The sequence below is a fragment of the Orcinus orca genome, chromosome 1 (genome assembly GCF_937001465.1).
Source record: "Orcinus orca chromosome 1, mOrcOrc1.1, whole genome shotgun sequence".
In the NCBI taxonomy this organism is placed as follows: Eukaryota; Metazoa; Chordata; class Mammalia; order Artiodactyla; family Delphinidae; genus Orcinus; species Orcinus orca.
Genome location: NC_064559.1, coordinates 184,759,187 through 184,779,120, shown reverse-complemented (window position 1 = coordinate 184,779,120; position 19,934 = coordinate 184,759,187). Strand labels below are relative to the sequence as shown.

General features: G+C 40.5%; 1 protein-coding gene across 3 annotated transcripts; it reads right to left on the bottom strand.

Moving 5' to 3' along the window:
- Positions 1-3,737: 3,737 nt before the first annotated feature.
- On the bottom strand, positions 3,738-19,271 carry SFPQ (splicing factor proline and glutamine rich). 3 transcript variants are annotated; one of them, XM_033422170.2, is made up of 13 exons: positions 18,336-19,271; positions 17,461-17,649; positions 16,792-17,093; positions 16,593-16,688; positions 15,497-15,693; positions 15,310-15,394; positions 14,868-14,985; positions 14,410-14,458; positions 14,208-14,329; positions 8,553-11,742; positions 5,407-5,454; positions 4,754-4,842; positions 3,738-3,827 (listed from the first exon to the last, which is right to left on the bottom strand). In XM_033422170.2, exons 1-10 carry the CDS (start codon positions 19,155-19,157, stop codon positions 11,605-11,607), a joined length of 2,118 nt encoding a protein of 705 aa, XP_033278061.1. In that variant the 5' UTR covers positions 19,158-19,271; the 3' UTR covers positions 3,738-3,827; positions 4,754-4,842; positions 5,407-5,454; positions 8,553-11,604. The 3 variants fall into 3 exon arrangements, with proteins under 3 accessions (XP_033278061.1, XP_004266529.1, XP_033278062.1); XM_004266481.4 differs by having other exon boundaries at positions 5,407-11,742; XM_033422171.2 differs by lacking the exon at positions 8,553-11,742.
- Positions 19,272-19,934: the final 663 nt, after the last annotated feature.

Genomic DNA, 19,934 nt, shown 5'->3' with positions numbered 1-19,934 from the left:
ACAAGGTGGGTATACAATTACGTGCTTCATTAATTACAATGACAGTACTTGAGCCCTCAGGAGAAGCAGCACAGCTCCAATACCCTGAAAGTTCTCCAACACGCATGTTTAAATTTATATATGCATACAAAACCAAAAGCCCTCTCTTCTTTTTCCCTTGTTTGACTCCACCTGAGTGTCCACCAGTATGTCTCTTGGTAGAAGTCTATACCAGTTCCATGGACTACCCACTTTCACGCCCCAGAGACCTTTGCTTTTACACGCATCTTGTTTTATTACCTTTATTAGTATCTGCTCAGTTCTTCCTTAATGCTAGTTATAATGTTAGTTGGTTTTCCTCCAAATATGTGGAAGGTATATTTTGCTTTTTAATCAAAAGTATGCCCCCCAAAAAAAAGTATGCCCCCCAAAATATATATATGTGTGCATATAATCTATTGCTTGTTTCTCTGAAGAACCCTAAGATGTATATACTTATTCCACTAAATAAAATGAGTCCATAGAAAACCAAAGAAAATCTTTTCTTTAGAAAAAAAAAAAAAACTACTGAAACTCATATAAAGCAATGAAATTTAAAATATGACATCTATGTAGGAATGGATAGTTCACTGGGCCAGATATATAAAGAAATCTAGTATATGATGAAGACAGCTGAACTAGTGAAGGCAATTTTGATTATCAAGTGACCGAAGCAATTCTATAAAGCAGTGTTGGTAACTAGAGTCACCATGTTATACATTAGATCCTCAGACATTCATCTTATAGCTGAAAGTTTGAAGTGGTATTTCAGGGTTTTGATTTGCTTTTTTTGTTTGTTTTTGGCCAGACCGAGCAGCTTTTGGGATCTTAGTTCCACGACCAGGAATCAAACCCAGGACCCCTGCAGTGGAAGCTCAGAGTCCTAACCACTGGACCACCAGGGAATTCCCTGCACTTTCTTATTGACTAATGATGCCAAGCAACGTTTCATGTACTTAATTGGCATTTCTGTATACCTTCCTTGCAGAAATTTCTATTTAAATCCTTTGCCTATTTCTCAATTGGGTTTATTTTTTACATATTCTGGATACAAGTCCCTAACCAGTTATGATTTACAAATATTTTCTTCCATTCCATGAGTTTTCACTTTCTTGATGATGTCCTTTGGAGCAGTGATTAATTTTGGTAAATCCAATTTGCCTTTTTTGTTGTTCATGTTTTTGGTGTCATTTAATAATCTAAGTATTATAATTTCATTCTTACATTTAGGCATTTCACTCTTTTTTAGTTAACTTTTGTATAGGTGTGAAGTAAGGGTCCATATGAAACTTAGAATCAGCGTTATCAATTTCAAGAAGTCAGCTGGAACATGGTAAATGAGTAAATTATTTTGGGGAATGCTACGTCAATGAACACGGAATGTTTTTCTATTTGGATCTTTGTCTTTTTCCCCTCATTCACTCTTACCTCAAGCACGTTTAGAACCCAACCCACTTTAGATGCAAAACATTACATGCCTGATAAACCATTTGTTAAAAATCTTGAGGACTGGGGCTTCCCTGGTGGTGCAGTGGTTGAGAGTCCGCCTGCCGATGCAGGGGACACGGGTTCGTGCCCCGGTCCGGGAAGATCCCACGTGCCGCGGAGTGGCTAGGCCGACGAGCTATGGCCGCTGAGCCTGCGCGTCCGGAGCCTGTGCTCCGCAACGGGAGAGGCCACAACAGAGAGGCCCGCATACCGCAAGAAAAAAAAACCAAAACTTTGAGGACTTGTTTTGAGCTTAAGCTCCCCACTCGACTCCCCAACACACTTAAAATACCAACTAATCAACATACAACCCTGCTAGGCAGGGAATTTTTTTTTTTTTTTTGGCTGCACTGGGTCTTGTGACATGCAGGATCTTCAGTTGCTGCATGCAAGCTCTTGGTTGTGGCACGTGGGATCTAGTTCCCCGAACAGGGATGGAAGCTGGGCCCCCTGCATTTGGGGTGCAGAGTCTTAGCCACTGGACCACCAGGTAAGCCCCTAGGCAGGGATTCTTAATCCTATTATAACATCATGTTAAGAGGTTATGGAAAAACTCAAACTTTTTGGCCAAACCAATATACAACTTGTCCAAGTTAAATGGTCTCTCCCACGAATCCCAATCCTCAGTCCTAAGGATCTATTACTAATTTCCCCTTGTGGACTCCACAGTCTAAAAGCTTACCAAAATTAACAATTTCCTATTCTCTATAAAATATAAAAATCCTGGACCTGTTGCCTGTGAACCCTGATGACTAGTAAATTTATTTGAAAATGCCACATGCTCCTTTTGTTTTTGTCTTCGTGCAAGTTCATTTATGTACACCCACCTTTTACCCCAATGAAGAAAAAGTAGTATGTTCATCCTATTGATGAGCAAACTGCAATTCTTGCCAGATAATGCAACTGGGCAAATTTCAGAATACTTGAACTCCAGTAGCAAGACCCTGTAACTCCTAACCAATATATTATACTGTAGATTTTTGCCTTGAGACCCATAGATGCTAAGCAAGCTGGCAATCAGGAGTAACAGGGCTTCCCTGGTGGCGCAGTGGTTGGGAGTCCGCTTGACGATGCAGGGGATGCGGGTTCTTGCTCGGCCCGGGAAGATCCCACATGCCGCGGAGCGGCTGGGCCCGTGAGCCATGGGCGCTGAGCCTGCGCGGCCGGAGCCTGTGCTCCGCAACGGAAGAGGCCACAACAGTGAGAGGCCCGCGCACCGCAAAAAAAAAAAAGGGGGGGGGGGAACAGTTGAACCAAGACATGGACTCAGATGATTCTTGATTTGGGATCTCTCATTTGCCTCTCTGAAGATATGCCAACCACAGATAATCAGAATGATTATGAACACTTAGAGCAGGATCTTGGGCCTCGTCCCTGGTACTGACTACACACAGCTTTTCAAAGCAAATTCCATGGGACCAGTGACTGCTGTGGCTTTCAACTCTCTCCCTTTGCAGTTACAAGGGAATTCCCCAGTGATCCAGTGATTAGGACTCTCTGCTTCCACTGCAGGGGGCACAGGTATGATCCCTGGTCAGGGAAACTAAGATCCTGCAGGCCATGTGGCACGGCTCCCAAAAAAACAAAACCAAAAAAAAAAAACACCAAAAAGCAAACCCCGAATTACTTTTAATACGTACCTCATATTAATTTGGTGTGAAAGATCCCTTTAACAGTTTGTCAAGTTTTAATGACAGCTTCAAGAATGGAGGGGGCAAGCAGATTTTATAGCAAATTCCAGAATTTTACACTGCGTATAAAATTCAACTCCACTTTAAAGAAATTGCTACTCAGGGTAACCAAAATATGGTTATTTGGCAAGACGCAATTCAGTCTCTACTCGTTAGTGAAGTAATGTCTTGACTACCCATAACCATAATCTGATAATCCTTTTGTAATATACAAAATGCTTTCTAACTGCTAATCACATGGTAATCTCAGGAATAAAACTTACTAAGACTGAAGGCAATTTTAAAATAATGATGGCTAAATCAGGTGAGTTTGATAGTGTAGGGCCATCAGGTTGGTTAGTAATTAAGAGGCTGAAAGCAGCTCTGCCAAAAAGGCCTCAAGAAGTAGAGTCCTAAATTATGTAGTTTGTTTTATACTTACAACATGGAATGACTTTTTTAATGTCACCTAGAAACAAGTTGCTGACATATACAGAAAATTCTGGAAAACGGAAGAGTCCTCTACTTAAAAACAAAACCAAAACAAATGGAAGGACAATCTGATTTTAAAATGTCTTTATTAAACAACAAGTTGTTTTATTCCTCTTTGCTCTCTTCCTCACTGGTTTTCGGGACAGAGTTCACCGGATCCTGTCAATTAAAGGAAACAATTACTCCAAAAGACCTAAGAATCACATATCAAGGTCTCAAATATTTATCAGCATCAACCAAGTAAACTTCCTAACAGCAAAGTAACATTAATCAAGGAATGTGGTAGTAATAGTATTTAATGATCTTTAGATAACTAAGGATTAAAGAAGCAGAAATGATTTTAATATCAGACTCACCCAATGAGTTTATTAAATTTTACTTCCATTTTCTACAAGAACTTTCTTACAAGGCAGATCTCTAACATTCAAGACACTCCATTAATTGGCACCCTCTTTCTAGGTATAAGATATAGCCTCAATTCTTCCGTTTTTGTTAATTTCAAACTGATTATGACAGCCCTTTATACCTAAGTGATACCTTGAACGAATGCAATTTCTGTAAGATGAAGGGACAGTAAGGTACCATCTACAAGTCACCTTTTTGTAAAAAAGTTTTATTGGAACACAGTCATGTCCATCTGTCTACGACTGCTTTCCAGCTAGAACAGCAGAGTTGAGTTGCCAACCCTTCTAGATCATCATCTATATTTATTTTTTCTTCCATCTATTCTCAACTATAGGTAATCCCACCATTTAACTATCTGATGAAAAACAGGGAACTTCAAATCTTCTGAACCTTCTTCTACATGGTCTTATGGACCCAGAGGTGAATACAGATATATATTTTTTTATTTAAAACTTAAGTCCTGTTTTTGTGAGGCTTTAGCCAAACAGACAAGGTCTACCACACCTCAGAAGGCTGTAAAAATGTTTAAATATTTAAGCGTGTGCTATAAAAACATATTTCCTGTAAGAAAGTTTTAACGTAGAATAAATTAAAATGAGATATCCACATGAGTAGTTATTTTTATACCACCCGAGAGTCCTCCTGAAGGCAGTTTACAGAGTAAGAATCACTCAACTCACCTAGATATTTCATCAGTCTAACAAGTTGTAGCTTTCCTTCTTGATCAGCTCATGCTGTGTGATGTCTTGAGAACAAATATCTTATCCACCTATCATTAAAATATTAACTGTGTTAAAATAACATATTCAGTATGTATTACATTTTTACTATTTTTAACATGTACATTTTATTCTGACATCAACAGGTTGAATGAACCTGTTGAAAACAGGTTTTCCCTCCTACCAATGACTAGACAACTGTTCCTCACAATTATTATGTAAAAAGGGATGAAAAAAAAAAAAAAAGGGATGGGATTTTGAATTGGTCCAAAGTTCATTTTAAGAGTACTGAAAATACATGTCTCCACTAATTCAAGCCTTCTTTTCTGATCTAAATCTTTCATCTTTTTCTTCTATTGTTTGACATCTTTGTAATAATTTGTAATAATTGGAATTTGTAATAATCCCAATCTTTTCTCTTTCCAACTCACATACACCCACACGCATGCACACACATTAAAAAAAATAAATAAGGGTATTATCTTAGGAGAGGCGAACATCTTAAAAAAGAGTCAAACAGTTTTCACCCCACATAGCTAAATCAAATTATTTAACCATTAGATAGAAGTCAAACCCAAAATCCTCTACAGGTTAAACCTTCCAAGGAAACTTACTTCAACGGAATGAACACTCCAATATCAGCCAACATCAATCATTCTTACCTAAAGAATAATAAGAAAAAGTTAATATAAAAGACAAGGGCATAAAGATTTGAAAATGCTAGTTAATTTCAAAATTTAAAGAGTAAATTCCAGAGACAAAGATTGGGGGCAAGTTACAGCATAAAAAATAGGAAGAGACTTCATGGGGGGAAAAAATCTAAAATCATTCTGACGTAAGGTAGCAGTAGACACCTGAGTTCGAATGAGAATTGTATCCTCTTTAAAATACAAAAGCCTAACTGCATTTTCACCAGTCTGACCACAATGAAGTTTGACTGCAATCCAAAATATACTATCCCTTATGTGAAGGTATGTGACAACGTTTACCTTACCAAATGAGTTTTAACATCGGCTCTTTTCATATAAAAGCACGTACCCTGCTCCCCACCAAGCATGTCTTCCATTCTCAGGTGGACTGACCACCTTCAGCAGGAGTCCACCAGAGAGCCCTCCCCCTTCCACAGTACACAACAATGCAGTTGTTATCCTGCAATCCTATATATTTGCCTCATTCTTTCCCTCTTAAGTCCTCACTGAGTTTTAAGTTAGGGCAGGGAAGCTATGCCTTATCGGGACAGCAAGGAACCTGAGTTTTTCTGAGGGAGAAGACATTCACCTTCACTATATATGCCTGGCAGGGCCACAGTGCACAAAAACCAGAAAGATCAGCCTTAATTCAAATTCCAGGTTTTTCTTCCTCCCTGATTATCAGCAACTGCCAAGGGTATATGAAATAGTTCCCTGTTGCACATGTACCATCCATAAGGGATACTATATCGTTTTGCATTCTTCCTCCATTCTCCAGATTATCCTATGCTGCATCCAGCCCCTTTTTCACCCTCCAAATAAATCTTTTCAGCACTGGTGTTCAAAAGCAACATTTTTATGTTTGATGGTTTACCAACTGGGAGCTTTCCACAGTTGAGTCTTAAAAATTGCCAATCATTATCTAGCAGCAATGACAGATGATTGGGAGCAGCCAAATCCTCTGAATTCTTTCCCTAATAGGCAGCCATTTGAGAACTGCACTAGCTGACAGAGCACTGAAACATTATCAGCTAAAGCCAAAACCAAATAAAGGCCCAGAACAAACATCCTGGCTCTCTAAAACCTGTCCAAAATCATTAAGGGAAAGGCAGTAAATGCAGGACTGTGTATCATGTCACTGCAGCTGACAATGATTAACAATAGGAAACATGCAACCCCCATTAAGGTTAAAAGTCCAAAACTAGTCACACGCATCTCTTTATTGGGGAAAAGTGAAACTATTATGCATTCTTTGTAGGTTTTGCAACCTTATGTGAAGAGCACCCATTGCATTTCTTTCATCTTTCATAAAGCACCGGTACCTGTTCCAAGGGCCTAACAGTACGAAAATGCATTCTGGCATCACACCTCTGAACTTCCGACCATTCTCATTAAAAATAATTTTGGTTTGTAACAAGAAAAGACTATGAAATACAATGCGAGCACCTCGGTATATAGAGTTATTACTGAAACCCATTTATCCCCAGCTTTTTGACTGAGTGATTTTTTTTAAGACCCTCTGCACTAAGATTCACAAATTACAGCTACATACAAATCAAAACTAGTAAGAATTGACTAAAGTCACAGGTTTCTCATCGAAAGTGCAAAAGCCTATTCATCGAGATAAGCAGAATGAAGCAAAATTACCCCCCCACCCCAATGATGTCCATATATTGTAACAAGTACATTCTCTCAAAATTGTTATTGACTGTTAAGAAACAAACCTGCGCTTTTATTTCTAAACAATCACTGAACCACGGTAGCAAGTGCTGGCCACCGACTTAATGGATTATGCCACAGGAAAACCCCATCAGGGATGCATGCCAATTTAGTGACACTCTTGTCACTAATACTGAGCATTATGTTTGATGTGCACTGTATTACTAATATAGAGAGCTAAACTAGTCACCATTTGCTCTTTCATCTAGCAGGAGAGTCAAGTCATTTGGTTGAATGGACTACGTATTAAAGTACAAATTTGTCCCCACCTTGTGAATCGCTTGCCAAAGAACAAGCCATTTGTCTTGATACAATGAAAGAAAATTCTCATAGTCATGAAGAGTTTTACCAACATTTATGCAAAATAAACCAAACTTTCCAGTTACAGAGCAGAAAACATTATACACGAAAGCTGTTTCTCATGCATGCTAGCTAAAAACCAGTTCATAGACCAAAGTTCAGTTGAATTGAGGTCTGGAACAACAGTCGATGCAAAGCTTAAATCCTAAGCAACAAAGGAAGGTGCTTTTGAAGACTTACTGTTTTGGTAGTCGAACAGTTTGGATTGTAACATCACATCCCTAAAGCTAAGGGAACCAAATTCAAAAAGCTACTCTGAACATTTGCAGTTATCCTACAGAATACGACGAAGTCTTATGATTGGGAAATGATTCCCAACATGTATTCAATAGGCAAGTCAACATGCCACACCACTTTCCCCCAGGTTTAGAGTATAAACATATTTAGACAAATCACAGAACTTGAACTATTCATGTTAGATTCCCATCTATGCCCCAAGTTAGTAACAGAGGTGTTCCGATGGAGCCCATTTAAAAAAATTTTTAAATCACATTACAAAAAAACTGTACTTTTAGTCTTAATTCACTCAACCTGCAGAGTAATTACCAAGATTACACTCAAACTGATATTGCTGACCTATGAGCAGGTCAGTTTGCTACAACAGAAACTAATTATCACATGCTATACAGTCTGTGTCAAGATGCTTAAAAAGCACTCTTACTTCCGAAGTATGGTATGGTCCCCTCCCCCACACCACTGATGTGTTTCATGTTATCTTCAGTTACAATGCAACTAAAAACCACACAACTGAATCAGATATACCAAATAATCAAGTTTGCACTTTTTATCTGAGAACTGCAACAGCACTGAATTCTGCCTGACAAATTACAGCTCTAAACCCAAACCCACGCAGTTTTGATATAAGCTAGCTTTATCATACAGGTGTTAGGTGCTGCACTGTAATTTCATTGTCAGAAGTATGATGTCAGAATGCCCACGGAATAAAAGTACATAGCAAGTCACCAAGTTAGATTATATTGCTTGTTACCTACCTGTATGCAGTCGGCAATGAGAATCTCGGAGCAAGCAGGAATACTACATCCGGGTCCTAATGTCCATTGCCATTTGCGGTACTACGTTCCTCACAGTTACGCACTGCAGAAATGCTGGCTAAATGCAGTTATGTAGCAGGCGACTACTTTAATAGTGCATAATTGCAGTCCAAGAACACCAGAAAATATTCCGCCACAACTTAGTGGCTTGCCCAAGAAAAGCCAAGTCTCTAAATTTTTATCTGCCATAATATGCCACTTATAAAAATTGCACAGGCGTAACATTACAATTTCCCAAATTATTATGTTTATATTAGTGGTATAATACATCTAATAAAGAGTGGTGGGGTTTATAGTATTTCTTAGAAATTTATCTAAGCAAAGAGGATTATGGTTTCACTAAACGTTGAGCCAATGGGTTAAGTTTCTAAAACACCTATTAAATACACTGGGATCTCTTAGAGAATGCAGTTTTTAAAGATCAGGAATTATAAGAGGAGTAATAAGTTTAAAAACAATCAGTGTTCCTCTTAAAACAAAATTATGAGAGAAAGTGGAGAAGAGGAAACGGGGGCAGGTGGTTTCTTTCAATGAGAAAAATGGCTAAAATACTTCAAAAGTACTACTTTCCCTTTCCCACCCCCAAGTTTCATAAATCAGCTTTTAGGAATCTACTTTTAAAGATGATTCAAATTCCCATTAGGCTAAAAACTATCATATACATTCCAAGACTTGTTGAAAGTCTATTTGAGTAGCTTACGACCCTTGGTACGCTGCTGTTTCAGTGATTAAAGTCAAAACTTAGTTGAAACTAAGCAACATTACTTGCTAAACAACGTTTAGCAATTCTACACAATAAGGCTATCAAAACCACAACTTTCAGGAGATTATCCATTAGCATCCTTCACCACTCTTCAAAGGTACAGTACTACCAAAAGCTTATTTTAGGGGTCTGTGCCAGCATCCCTTATAAAGAAAGGCATGTAATCTGAAAAATAAACTGAAACATTAATTTTATAGGCAGATTTTTCCATTTCCCCACCAGCCCCCGCCCACACATTCAAGTTCACCCTCTGTGGGTGTCCCATGAACACCCCTTATTTTCTTATCATTAGTGGAGTCCCTACCATACAATTCAATCAAATTGTAATGGACTCCTTTCAAATCAAGACCCTTGTTTCCGGTACAGAAAATCTCATACATTATCACCAATTAATAACTTGACTTGGGACAAAACTTCCTCATTGATATAATTCTGGTAGAACTACTCATTTCCAAGTGTCTTGGTGAACAGAAATAATGAACATTTTCTAATGAGATTCTCTCCCTTAATTAGTACACCAGGCACCTGTCAGTCACACAACCAGAATTCGGTGGCATGCCTTTATACTCCACTAGTGTTTTACTTTTAGTATTAACAGGTTTCCCCTATGCACGAGTGCTCAATTGTTTCAACAACAGGTTTCCCTTTGTACTCAGGCACAATACTAAGCCTTCAGTATTTAAACAAAGATTTGGTTTAGAATTTTACTTTTGCCAATTAACACCAACAGAGGTGAAAAGGAGGAAGACACATTCCATAGTAAGAGTTCTATAATGTACAAATTTGAATGGAAACATAACTAAGAACAAAGCCAAACCATTCAGTTACCTTACCTACTACTTTTAGGAAGTTATTCCTCTGCTAACAATATAAACATGGGAAAGCAGGTTCCCATTGTACTAACAGACAACAGTAACGATCTATTTTATTAATAAGTCAAAATGTCTCTAATGAAAGGAGATTCAATGAAGTTGACAATAAACTGACAACACCATCGAAAAGCTCCAAAGCTTTATGGTGGGAGGAAAGGATATTTGTACTGTGTAGCACGAGCAACTCTCCAGATTTAGTGCTACATCAAAAGGAAACTATGGAAAAACACGTTAAAAATATTTCACAGTAAGTATAGTTCTCTGCAACCCTATTTGTTATTAAGTCACTACCAGCTCTTAGAAAAGAAAATAAGTTTTTTTTATAGTCCTACAGATTTTTGCCCAACAGAAGTACCACAAGGAGATGTAAAAGTTAGAGTACAAGTGTATACATAGCCAAACCTACTTTATGATGACTATACCTTACTTTCGAGTTTAATTATTCAGACTAAACCCCATCTTTATAAATCACTTGAAGTAATACATGAAAAGACTTCATGTTTAACAATCTTTAATTCAGATGTGAATGTTCAATACAAGCCGTTCGTAGGGCTTGGGACTCGTTCTTTAAAAAACAAGAATGGAGGAATGCAACAAAATGATCTTTCCACTTGTTCTTCAGAAACTTTCAAGGAAAGGATAGATCATAGGGCCGTAAAAGATCCATTTAAGTCATACCCACTTTCTCCCCCTACCAATAGTCTTACACCCATTCCATAATCTTAATACACATTCCTGAATGAAGATTTACAGTTCAGCTTTGCTTACATAGCCATTTGAAAATACTAGCACCGGCTTGCTTCCTATAATGCCAAACAAATCAAATCATGAAACTATTCAATATGCATTTCTTCTTTTTAAAACAAGGGGGTACTTAAATGTAGAAAGCAATACTTAGCCTACAAATACATTTCCCAGAAATGGCATATGCCACTCAAAGGCCTAGACACTCTTATGCTTTCCAAGTGGAACACCTAGCCTAATGTGCATAGAAGCATGAATGGCAAAGTTGAAGATCAAAATCTTAACTATTTTTTCTATTTATTTGAAGCACAGTAAAAAAAAAAAATTGGTACACTTTGGAAATCAGTGGCACAAGGTACACTGCCATAAATTGAGGGACATTATACAGTTAAAAAAAAAAAAAAAGGAAAAAAAGGAAAAAAAAATTCCCCTGTTTCAAACACTGCATTACATAATTTTACCTGCCCAAACAGACCATTTACAAATATTAGGTCAATAAACTGCTAACATCCATAAAAAGGTAGCTTTCTTACTAAAATGCAAGAATTTAAAAGATTGCTATCTAAACAAGAAAAGACAAAAACAAACTGGAATGAAAGCCTAGATATCACATCTAAAATCGGGGTTTCTTGTTTGGGCCTTCATACTCTTCTCTCCCTCTACCATATCCTGCCGGAGTTCCAGGCCCCATTCCTCTAGGACCCTGTCCACCCACAGGTCCCGCACCTCCCTGCCCAAAGCGCTCAGTACGCTATTGGAACAGTTAAGTAACAGTTCATTATATGTAGTTGATGTCCATGTGTGTTAAGTAAATATTTTAGAAGGTTCCGTAGTCAACGTTCGTCGATACAATCACCAATGAGTCGATCCACAGGTACCGGGAACATAGAAAGGAAAAAAGGGTAATTTGAAAATTAGTTTACGATAATACATGCCTTGTGGTATGTTCCCACTTGAGCCATTCTCATACACCTGTTTCAAAGAATAGATCTTCCCTGTAGTGCTAAAAAATTTAAGAATTAGTGCAGATGTGAAAACCCATTCCAAAATGAGTTTTAAGAAATTTCACATCAGATTAACCCACTGAAAAGCTTACACACTTCTCACTTTCAAGGTCTGAACAGGAAATTTAATTTCCAAGTAAGCCTAACAAGCCCAACCAGACAGATTCAATTCACTCAATGAAGTGACAAAGACCTACTCACCAGTTAGTGGTATGTGCTGCATAAGAAACCTTGTGCTTTTCAAGATCTTAAGACACATCTGCTAAGTTGCAGAAATCTTAAAAGGTTCAAAGTTTTAATAAAATGCTACCAGACTACAAAAAGAAAAAGAATAAAAGACTAATAGATTTAGTCACTTAACCGGCACAGTAACTTGATTTAAAAGTGTGTTGCCATATTCTCACAGGTATACCACCTTCAGAGCCATCACTGTATAACCAGAGACAATTATGTTCACAGTACTGTTCTCTACAATTGCAAATTGACTGAATATACAGCCCACCCTCATAACAGCCCAACTTTCCCCTTAGGTCTGTAAAAAGTCCACTGACAGTTATGATTCCGTGTTTTGGGTGTCTCCCAAACAGCATTAACACCAAGCTTAAGTGACTGCAATAAAGCAGGACTTCATTATTCCACCTAGTTTTAGGTACTTCTAGTCCTAGAAACCTATGTTCCCAAACAGAAAAACCCTACAGATATGCAAAAGCACAGCAGCCTGAACTATCTTTCAAATTCTATTTAAAACAGACCAGTTATTCTGAGTATTGCTAGGAAAAAAACAAAACAAAACCCGAAAACCAGAACAAAAACCCCCCAGAAACTAAAACGGCATCAGGGTTTAAACTGTTCCCATAAATGATTTCAACATGCTTCCTACAAAATACTACAGGGTTACTATAAAAATACTAAATCCTAATCCTTCAAACTATTTCAAAATCCTAAAATTCTTAGGTTTTCAGCGCGTTGTATTGTATGTTTTATCTCAAAAAGGTAAAGAGGAAATTTGGGGGTTTTACAATTATGTTATTACAGTATCTTAGAACCCAGGAGCTACATGTCACATGGACTACAGAATCTTAACTGTGGGAACATCATGTCAAATTACAGTTACAAATCTGATACATACCTACACCTGCCTATTAAGAAGGATATAAACCAAAATGTTACCCACATTATTTTTAAAATTCAATTTGAAGAAAGCTAACAGCACTACGTTTAACCCAACCAGCTACTTATGATTCTAATTCTCAAAAGCCTTAAGGAGAGTTTAAATAGATGAGGCCCCATTCTAAATCCTTATGTTCTTATTTGTAAAATGAATCTAGTGAGCTATATGCTGCAGCTTCCCTCCTTTGCCAAAAGCCTGTAGGTGAACTAATCAGATTCAATTCAGTTGTGACAATGTACTTTTCTCCAAACCCACCTCTACAGCCAATACTCAGTTCTTCTAAGGATTGTAGAGTCCTAATACAGCCACTCAGACCAACTCACTTGGTTGTTCTAAAGTATCCTGACAGACTATCTGTACAGCTAAAATATGACAGCATCAAGAAGGTTCAGATCAAATGCACACAACTAGTATGCTTAAAATTATCATTGACTTTTGCTACCCTGTAGCAAAACAGAGATGTCAGTTTATTTTAGAAGGTACACCTATAGACAGGCCCAACAGGTGGGAAACGACGAGTCCGAAGACTAAACAATTCCTTTTTCATGGGTAGAAGTCACACCAAATATAGGTCAAAGTCCTACACATTGCTAAAACATGCCTAAAGCTACAAACAAGTCTGATTCACACTTTTGGCAAATACCAGCTTAACGAATGACAGCTTGCCATTTGATTACTCTCACGTGGATGTAGAATAATGTTACATTATCTAACATTTAGAATTTGGATTTGCCATGAGCTATAGTGCAAAAGTACACAAGCAATATAATGGAAAGCACCTAAGTCTACTTATTGCCAAAGATAATTCCAACATACTACTAAAAGCATTGACTTTTTGTTGGCAACCTTATCTGTTTAGGTTACCACATCGAGTTCTTCTATGTTGCCAAAGTATTCCTCAATACTACGATTTACATGATAGGGGAACTAAAAGAGGTCCAGTCGCCTACTTAAAAACAAAAACAAAAACAAAAAAACACACACACATAAGTTGTGAAAACGAGAATTTCCTTTTGAACTATGTCCCACAGGATACATTACCATGTCGCTTCCCATCATGGAACCACTCATTGTTGCCGGTGGAACTCCAGGATTAGCTTCATAACCTATGCCACCACCACCACCTAGAGGTGGAAATTTCTGGCCTCCTGAACCATAGGGATCTAGGAAACAAAAATGCTGGTTACAACTCAACCAGAATACTGCTCTTCAGTGGTATTACTAATTTAATTTTCATTCTTACCTCCCATGTTCATTGCTCCTCCACCGCCCATTCTCATGTCTCTTTCTCTCTGAAAGAAAAAAAACCCGTTCATACACCTGTACTAAACCCATACCAAGCATTCTTGAATACAAAAGAATTTCCAAAGCTTAAAAAAAAAATTGTTTTTCAACTTAAGGGAAAACAACAATAAGGTAATTTTAAAAATCAGTATTCTGAAACCAGGTGAGACTCCATTATCAAAAGACCTATAAAGCAAGCTTCTTCCCAACCAATGAAATCTTTTGGCCCACCCAAGGAAAAGATAAAACTCAAAGGAAAAGGCATATCAATCATAATACACCACCTGGGTTAAAAAGAGAAAAAATGGCAGAATAGCTATAATATGAAAGGTTATATTTAACTGAATAAAATTTCATCCTAGATGTCTACAAACTTTGTAGAAAACTCCAATTACACTGCAAAAGAAGTTTACTTACCGGATCCATGTAGCCCATCCGGCTATAACTTTCCTCTCTTTGGCGTCTCATTTGTTCTTCCATCTCACGTTGACGAATCATCATCTCTTCTTCCCTCCTACGTCGTTCCTCCTCTTGCCTAGAAACATTCATCAAACATAAAAACTAAAGTTTTATCCACATTTTAAAAATTCAATTTGAAAAAAACTAGTAGTTTGCTTAAGAGCATTACAAAGTCTAGGTCAGAGCAAATACACACAAAGGCTGGGACAGTGACTAAGAAGAGCCCTAAAGGTATTTCAGCAAAGTAAGTGAGCCTTATAAAAATCTTACACTCTATTTCAATTTACGCATTAAACCAAAGCTGCCACAGTATTTAACACCTCTGTATTTCATCTGACTCACCTGCAAAATTTAGGTACACTTAATGCAGAAGCAAAGACTTAATTTAACAAGATTTTACCTCAATTGCATCTCTTTACGTTTCTGCATTTCTTGATTGTGAAGTTCTTCCATGCGTCTTAATTCTTCCTGGCGTCTCATCAGATCTGAACATTGGAAAATTTTGTCATACATTCACATTAATGAAATTCTGGTAAGTTCAAAAGGCAAACGACCCTAACGGTAATATTTCACAGAGAGTCCTTTACCTTGACGCAAAAGATTTGCCTGATGCTCATGATAGGCATCTTCCATTTCACTTTCCAATTTGTCCTTTGCATCTTTCATGTTTTTTTCAACTTGTTCCCGCTGCTGTTTTTCCATTTCATCCAGGGACTTCCACCTCTGAGAATACTCATACTCAAATGTGCCATGCTGGGCAAAACGAGGAGGGGTTTCTCTCTCCCTGACAATATTTAAATATGAACCAATTTATAGATGCACACAAGAAATATATCTGATTTCCCCTAAAAACAATGGTCACTTCACTGGCCTGTTACCGCTAAGAAATACTGAAAGGTACAGATCACCTTGATTCTTAATAAGGTATTTTTACAGCAAAAACAATACATGTTCCAGAATGACATACTCAACAGTAACATGGGCACTGAAGATAAATCCTACCTTCCTCACTTTCTAACTCATTTCCCTAGCCAAATTCTGATTCAAGAAATATTTTTTCAACCCTTAAAAATGAGGATACCGGGCTTCCCTGGTGGCACACTGGTTAAGAACCCGCCTGCTAACGCAGGGGAAATAGGTTCAAGCCCTGGTCCGGGAAGATCCCACATGCCGCGGAGCAACTAAGCCCGTGCACCTCAACTACTGAGCCTGCGCTCTAGCACCCGTGAGCCACAACTACTGAGCCCGTGTGCCACAACTACTGAAGCCTGTGCACCTAGAGCCTCTGCTCCACAACAGGAGAAGCCACCACAATGAGAAGCCCACGCACCGCAACAAAGAGCAGCCCCCACTCGCCGCAACTGGAGAAAACCTGCGTGCAGCAACGAAGACCCAACGCAGACAAAAATAAATTAATTAAAAAAAAAAAGAGGATCCCTACAACACATCCTAACAACCATTAAGAACAAAACAAGAATGCATGTGAAATATACCTGCCTCAGAAACAACACTAGGTATCTGAGTTAACTGCTTCAAAACCTCTAGCTTTCTGAGCCTGAGGTTTTCATTATGCCCATCCATTTCAAAGAACTTTGCATATTTTAAGCAAAATTGAAAAATTACTCTAGCAAGTTCTCGTTTACACTTAAATTAAGAACTGCCCAAAAGTTCAACAGATCTTACTTTTGATACATTGGATTCTTCTGTGCAAGTTTTTCAGGAAGACCATCTTCATCATCTAACTGTTCAAGGGGTTCCACAATGACTGGACGAGGAGTTCTAACAACAAAAATGGTTCCATCTTAATTTTGTTCCAGTTTCATTGCATTTTCTTCATACAAGTTAATAAATAAAAGTTATTTGAATAAACATAAAAACTTACGTTGTTAGTAAAAAAACACCTTCACTGCATCTTTCAAATGCTTTTCTTGCTGCTGGTTTAGAAGCAAATTCAACAATGCCTTTCCCTGTAGATCTTCCACGATCATCCACAATTACAACAGCCCTTTCAATAGGACCAAACTGACTAAAGGCTTCTTCCAACAGTTCATTGGAAACATAAGGTGAAAGATTTCGAACAGAAAGGGCAGCAGCATGTGTGGCAAATCGAACCCGAAGCTGTCTACCTCTCATGGGTGTATCATCAAGTTCAGCTTTAGCAATTTCAGCTAATGCTCTAGATTCCTGAAAGCATCAAGACATACAGTCACGTTAATGACCTCAAAACTGGCTACTGCCCACCCTAAAATTGCCATAAGCCTAACTCCCGATCCTATTCTTCTGACAGCTCTCAGCTCAACTATCTCCAGGCAGCCCACCCTGACACCATTCAGGGGAGGGAGATAAATACCTTACCCACCCACTCCCTTCCTTTCTTAGATACCAACAATTATGCACTGTACAACAGCTGCAACTTTTGTGTGAGTGATGAAAAATTTAAAAACTAATTTATTCTTGTTGGTTTAAAAAACACTATGTTTGTTGTAGGAAAAAAAGACCCTTTTAATTCCACCAAAAAAACCCACAAACAAACAAAAACAAAAAAACTCACAAGCTTAATAAATCCAAATCCTTTGCCTTTGTTGATAAAAACTTCTCCTGGTTCTCCATATTTAGCAAATAATCTTTTGAATTCATCCTCCGTGATATCAGCAGGTAGATTACCAACAAACAACCGACAACGCTGCGTGTAAGTTTTCTCTCCAGGCCTCCTCAAGAGAGACAAGTTGGCTTTAAACCCCTAGTGAAAAAGGAAAGGAATTTTCAGATACCAGTTACCTCTACAAATAGGAAGACCCAATAATAATTTTCGTTTTTCCCAAACTGGGTATGTTACAGTCAAGTTGCTCTCCTGTTCCATTTAAAGTCAAAGATGCTACTACATTTACGGGATTTCCAATGTAATTAGTCCGAACATCAAAGACCCTAAACCATCCAGAACACTCTCGAGAACAGCCACAAACCTCTCTATAGAGTAGACTCTATATCAGGAACCTCGTCAGCGGTTTATGCTAAGTGTCAAAATCAAAATCATAGTGGGCAAAAGTTAAAATGGTGGTGGGATATTAAACACAGACGACCAAAATTCCGTTGTCGACAAGCCCTGGGCCTGCGCGTGTAAGACCAGGCCTACCTCGATCTCTCCAATCCTCCACCCTATTCTGGCTCCCAGGATCCACTAGCTTTAACAAGGCCCACCATAGCTTCTCAGCGCCTCCTTCCGTCAGTTCTCCGCCAGCCGGGAGGCCTAACCCGGGGTGGGGGGGGGACAGCTGGCAGACCCGAGCCGTCCCCTCACTGCAGCAGCCGGCCCCGCCCCCCACCCCCGCGCGCAGGCGCCCTTTCCGGTCTCCAACAAAATGGAGGGCGGAAGGGGGGCCGCCGCCATCTTAGGGAAACCGACCGGTAGCGTAGAGAGACACTCACCTCGGAGTCAGAGATCTTCTCCTCGCTGCGGCCCCCGGGCCCGCCGGGCGGCGGCCCTTGGTGGTGCTGCTGGTGGTAGGGCGGGTGGTGTTGCCGGCCCCCGCGGGGCTCCCCGCCGCCTCGGTGCGGCGGCTTGGGGTGGCCACCAGGAGTGCTTAGGCCCGGGCCGCCGCCGGGCTTCGGCCCGCCTGGCATTTTGCCGCCTTTGGGGCCGCCGGCTCCTGGGCCCTGCTTAGGCCCGGGGCCCGGGACCCCCGCGGGTGGAGGCGGCGGGCCGCCAGCCTGAGGGGGGGTGGTGGGGACCCCGCTGCTCGGCGGCGCGGGCGGGGGCACCCCGGGGGGCGCCGAGGTGACAGCGGGCGGCGGGGTCGGGGTGGGGCCTGGCCCCGTGGGGGCCCCCGAAGTCGGGGGTGTGGCGGGCGGCGCCGAGCCGGAGGCCGGGGGAGCGCTGCCTACTCCGGGAGCAGGGCCGGGTCCCTGAGGGACGGCAGGCTTAGATGAGTCCTGTGGCGGCGGCGGCGGCTGATGCGGCGGCTGCGGATGCGGCGGCTGGTGCGGCGGCGGCTGAAGCGGCGGCGGCTGCTGTGGTGGCGGCTGCTGCGGCGGTGGCTGCTGCTGTTGCTGGTGCGGAGGCGGTGGCGGGATCGGAGGCTTGGGGCCGCCCTGGCCCGGGCCGGGCCCCAAAGGTCCGCGGTTCTGATTGAGGCCCATGCCGGGTGGCGGGGAGCGGAAATCGTGGAGGCCGCCGCGGCCGCCTCCCCCTCCGCGTCGGTGGAAACCGCCACCGCCACCGCCCCGACTTCGGAACCGGTCCCGAGACATGTCTGTGATCAAGGGGCGGTCGAGGCAGAAGCGAAGAAGACGTTCGGGGAACGTGGAGGCCACCTTGCTTCGCACAAGATGGCGGATGACACAAGCGGCGCGCCGCCTTTGTCCTCTTCTTATATAGGCCGGCTGGCACGGCTCCGCCTACTTCTCGATCTGTAGCTCCAAAAGCCAGTTGCAAGTACTGTACTTGATGACGCTAAGTTACGAGAAACTAATCTTTCCTATTGGCTCCCGATGAGAGGCGGGAGGCGTGGAGTGGTTGAAGTTTCCAGTCGGCCAATGAGCGGAAAAGGAGTTGGCTGTAGGCCACAGTGATTTGCTGGGAGATATTTGAATGGGTTCTCCAGAGCAATTTTCCCGTGAAAGCAAATAGCCAGGGCCCTATCAGCAGCTCCTAGGGAGAGATGTTAGAAGGCTCCTTCCTTTCTTGATTGCTCTTAGGAGCAGCCTGCTGGTATCCTTCCCCAGAAAGAACAGCAGTCTCTGCTTCAAAAGCATAAATGAAGTGCCTGCTATCTCTTCCGCCTCGTGCTGGGCCAATAAAATTAGAGAAATAAAATCAACCGATTTCACACACACCATCTTACTGATTTTATTTTGGAAACTCATTGGAGTACTGGTTTGGTCTAGCAGTATAAATGGCTCAATAAGCTTCAGTGCCCTCTTTGTTAAAAGAGAAAGGCGTTGATTGTGTGTGTGTGTATATAGACTAGTAATTTACAAACACGAATCACAGAAAGAATTTAACATTTTTCTTAATTCTGCTACCTC

Bases quoted from the DNA above. Each gene is read 5' to 3' on its own strand.
- SFPQ (XM_004266481.4), bottom strand. From the start codon at position 19,157: ATGTCTCGGGACCGGTTCCGAAGTCGGGGCGGTGGCGGTGGCGGTTTC. The intron at 15,694-16,592 runs GTAAGATCTGTT...AAATATTGTCAG, and splicing joins AAGAATCCAATGTATCAAAA to GGAGAGAGAAACCCCTCCTC. The intron at 14,459-14,867 runs GTAAGTAAACTT...TTTTTCTTTCAG, and splicing joins GGATGGGCTACATGGATCCG to AGAGAAAGAGACATGAGAAT.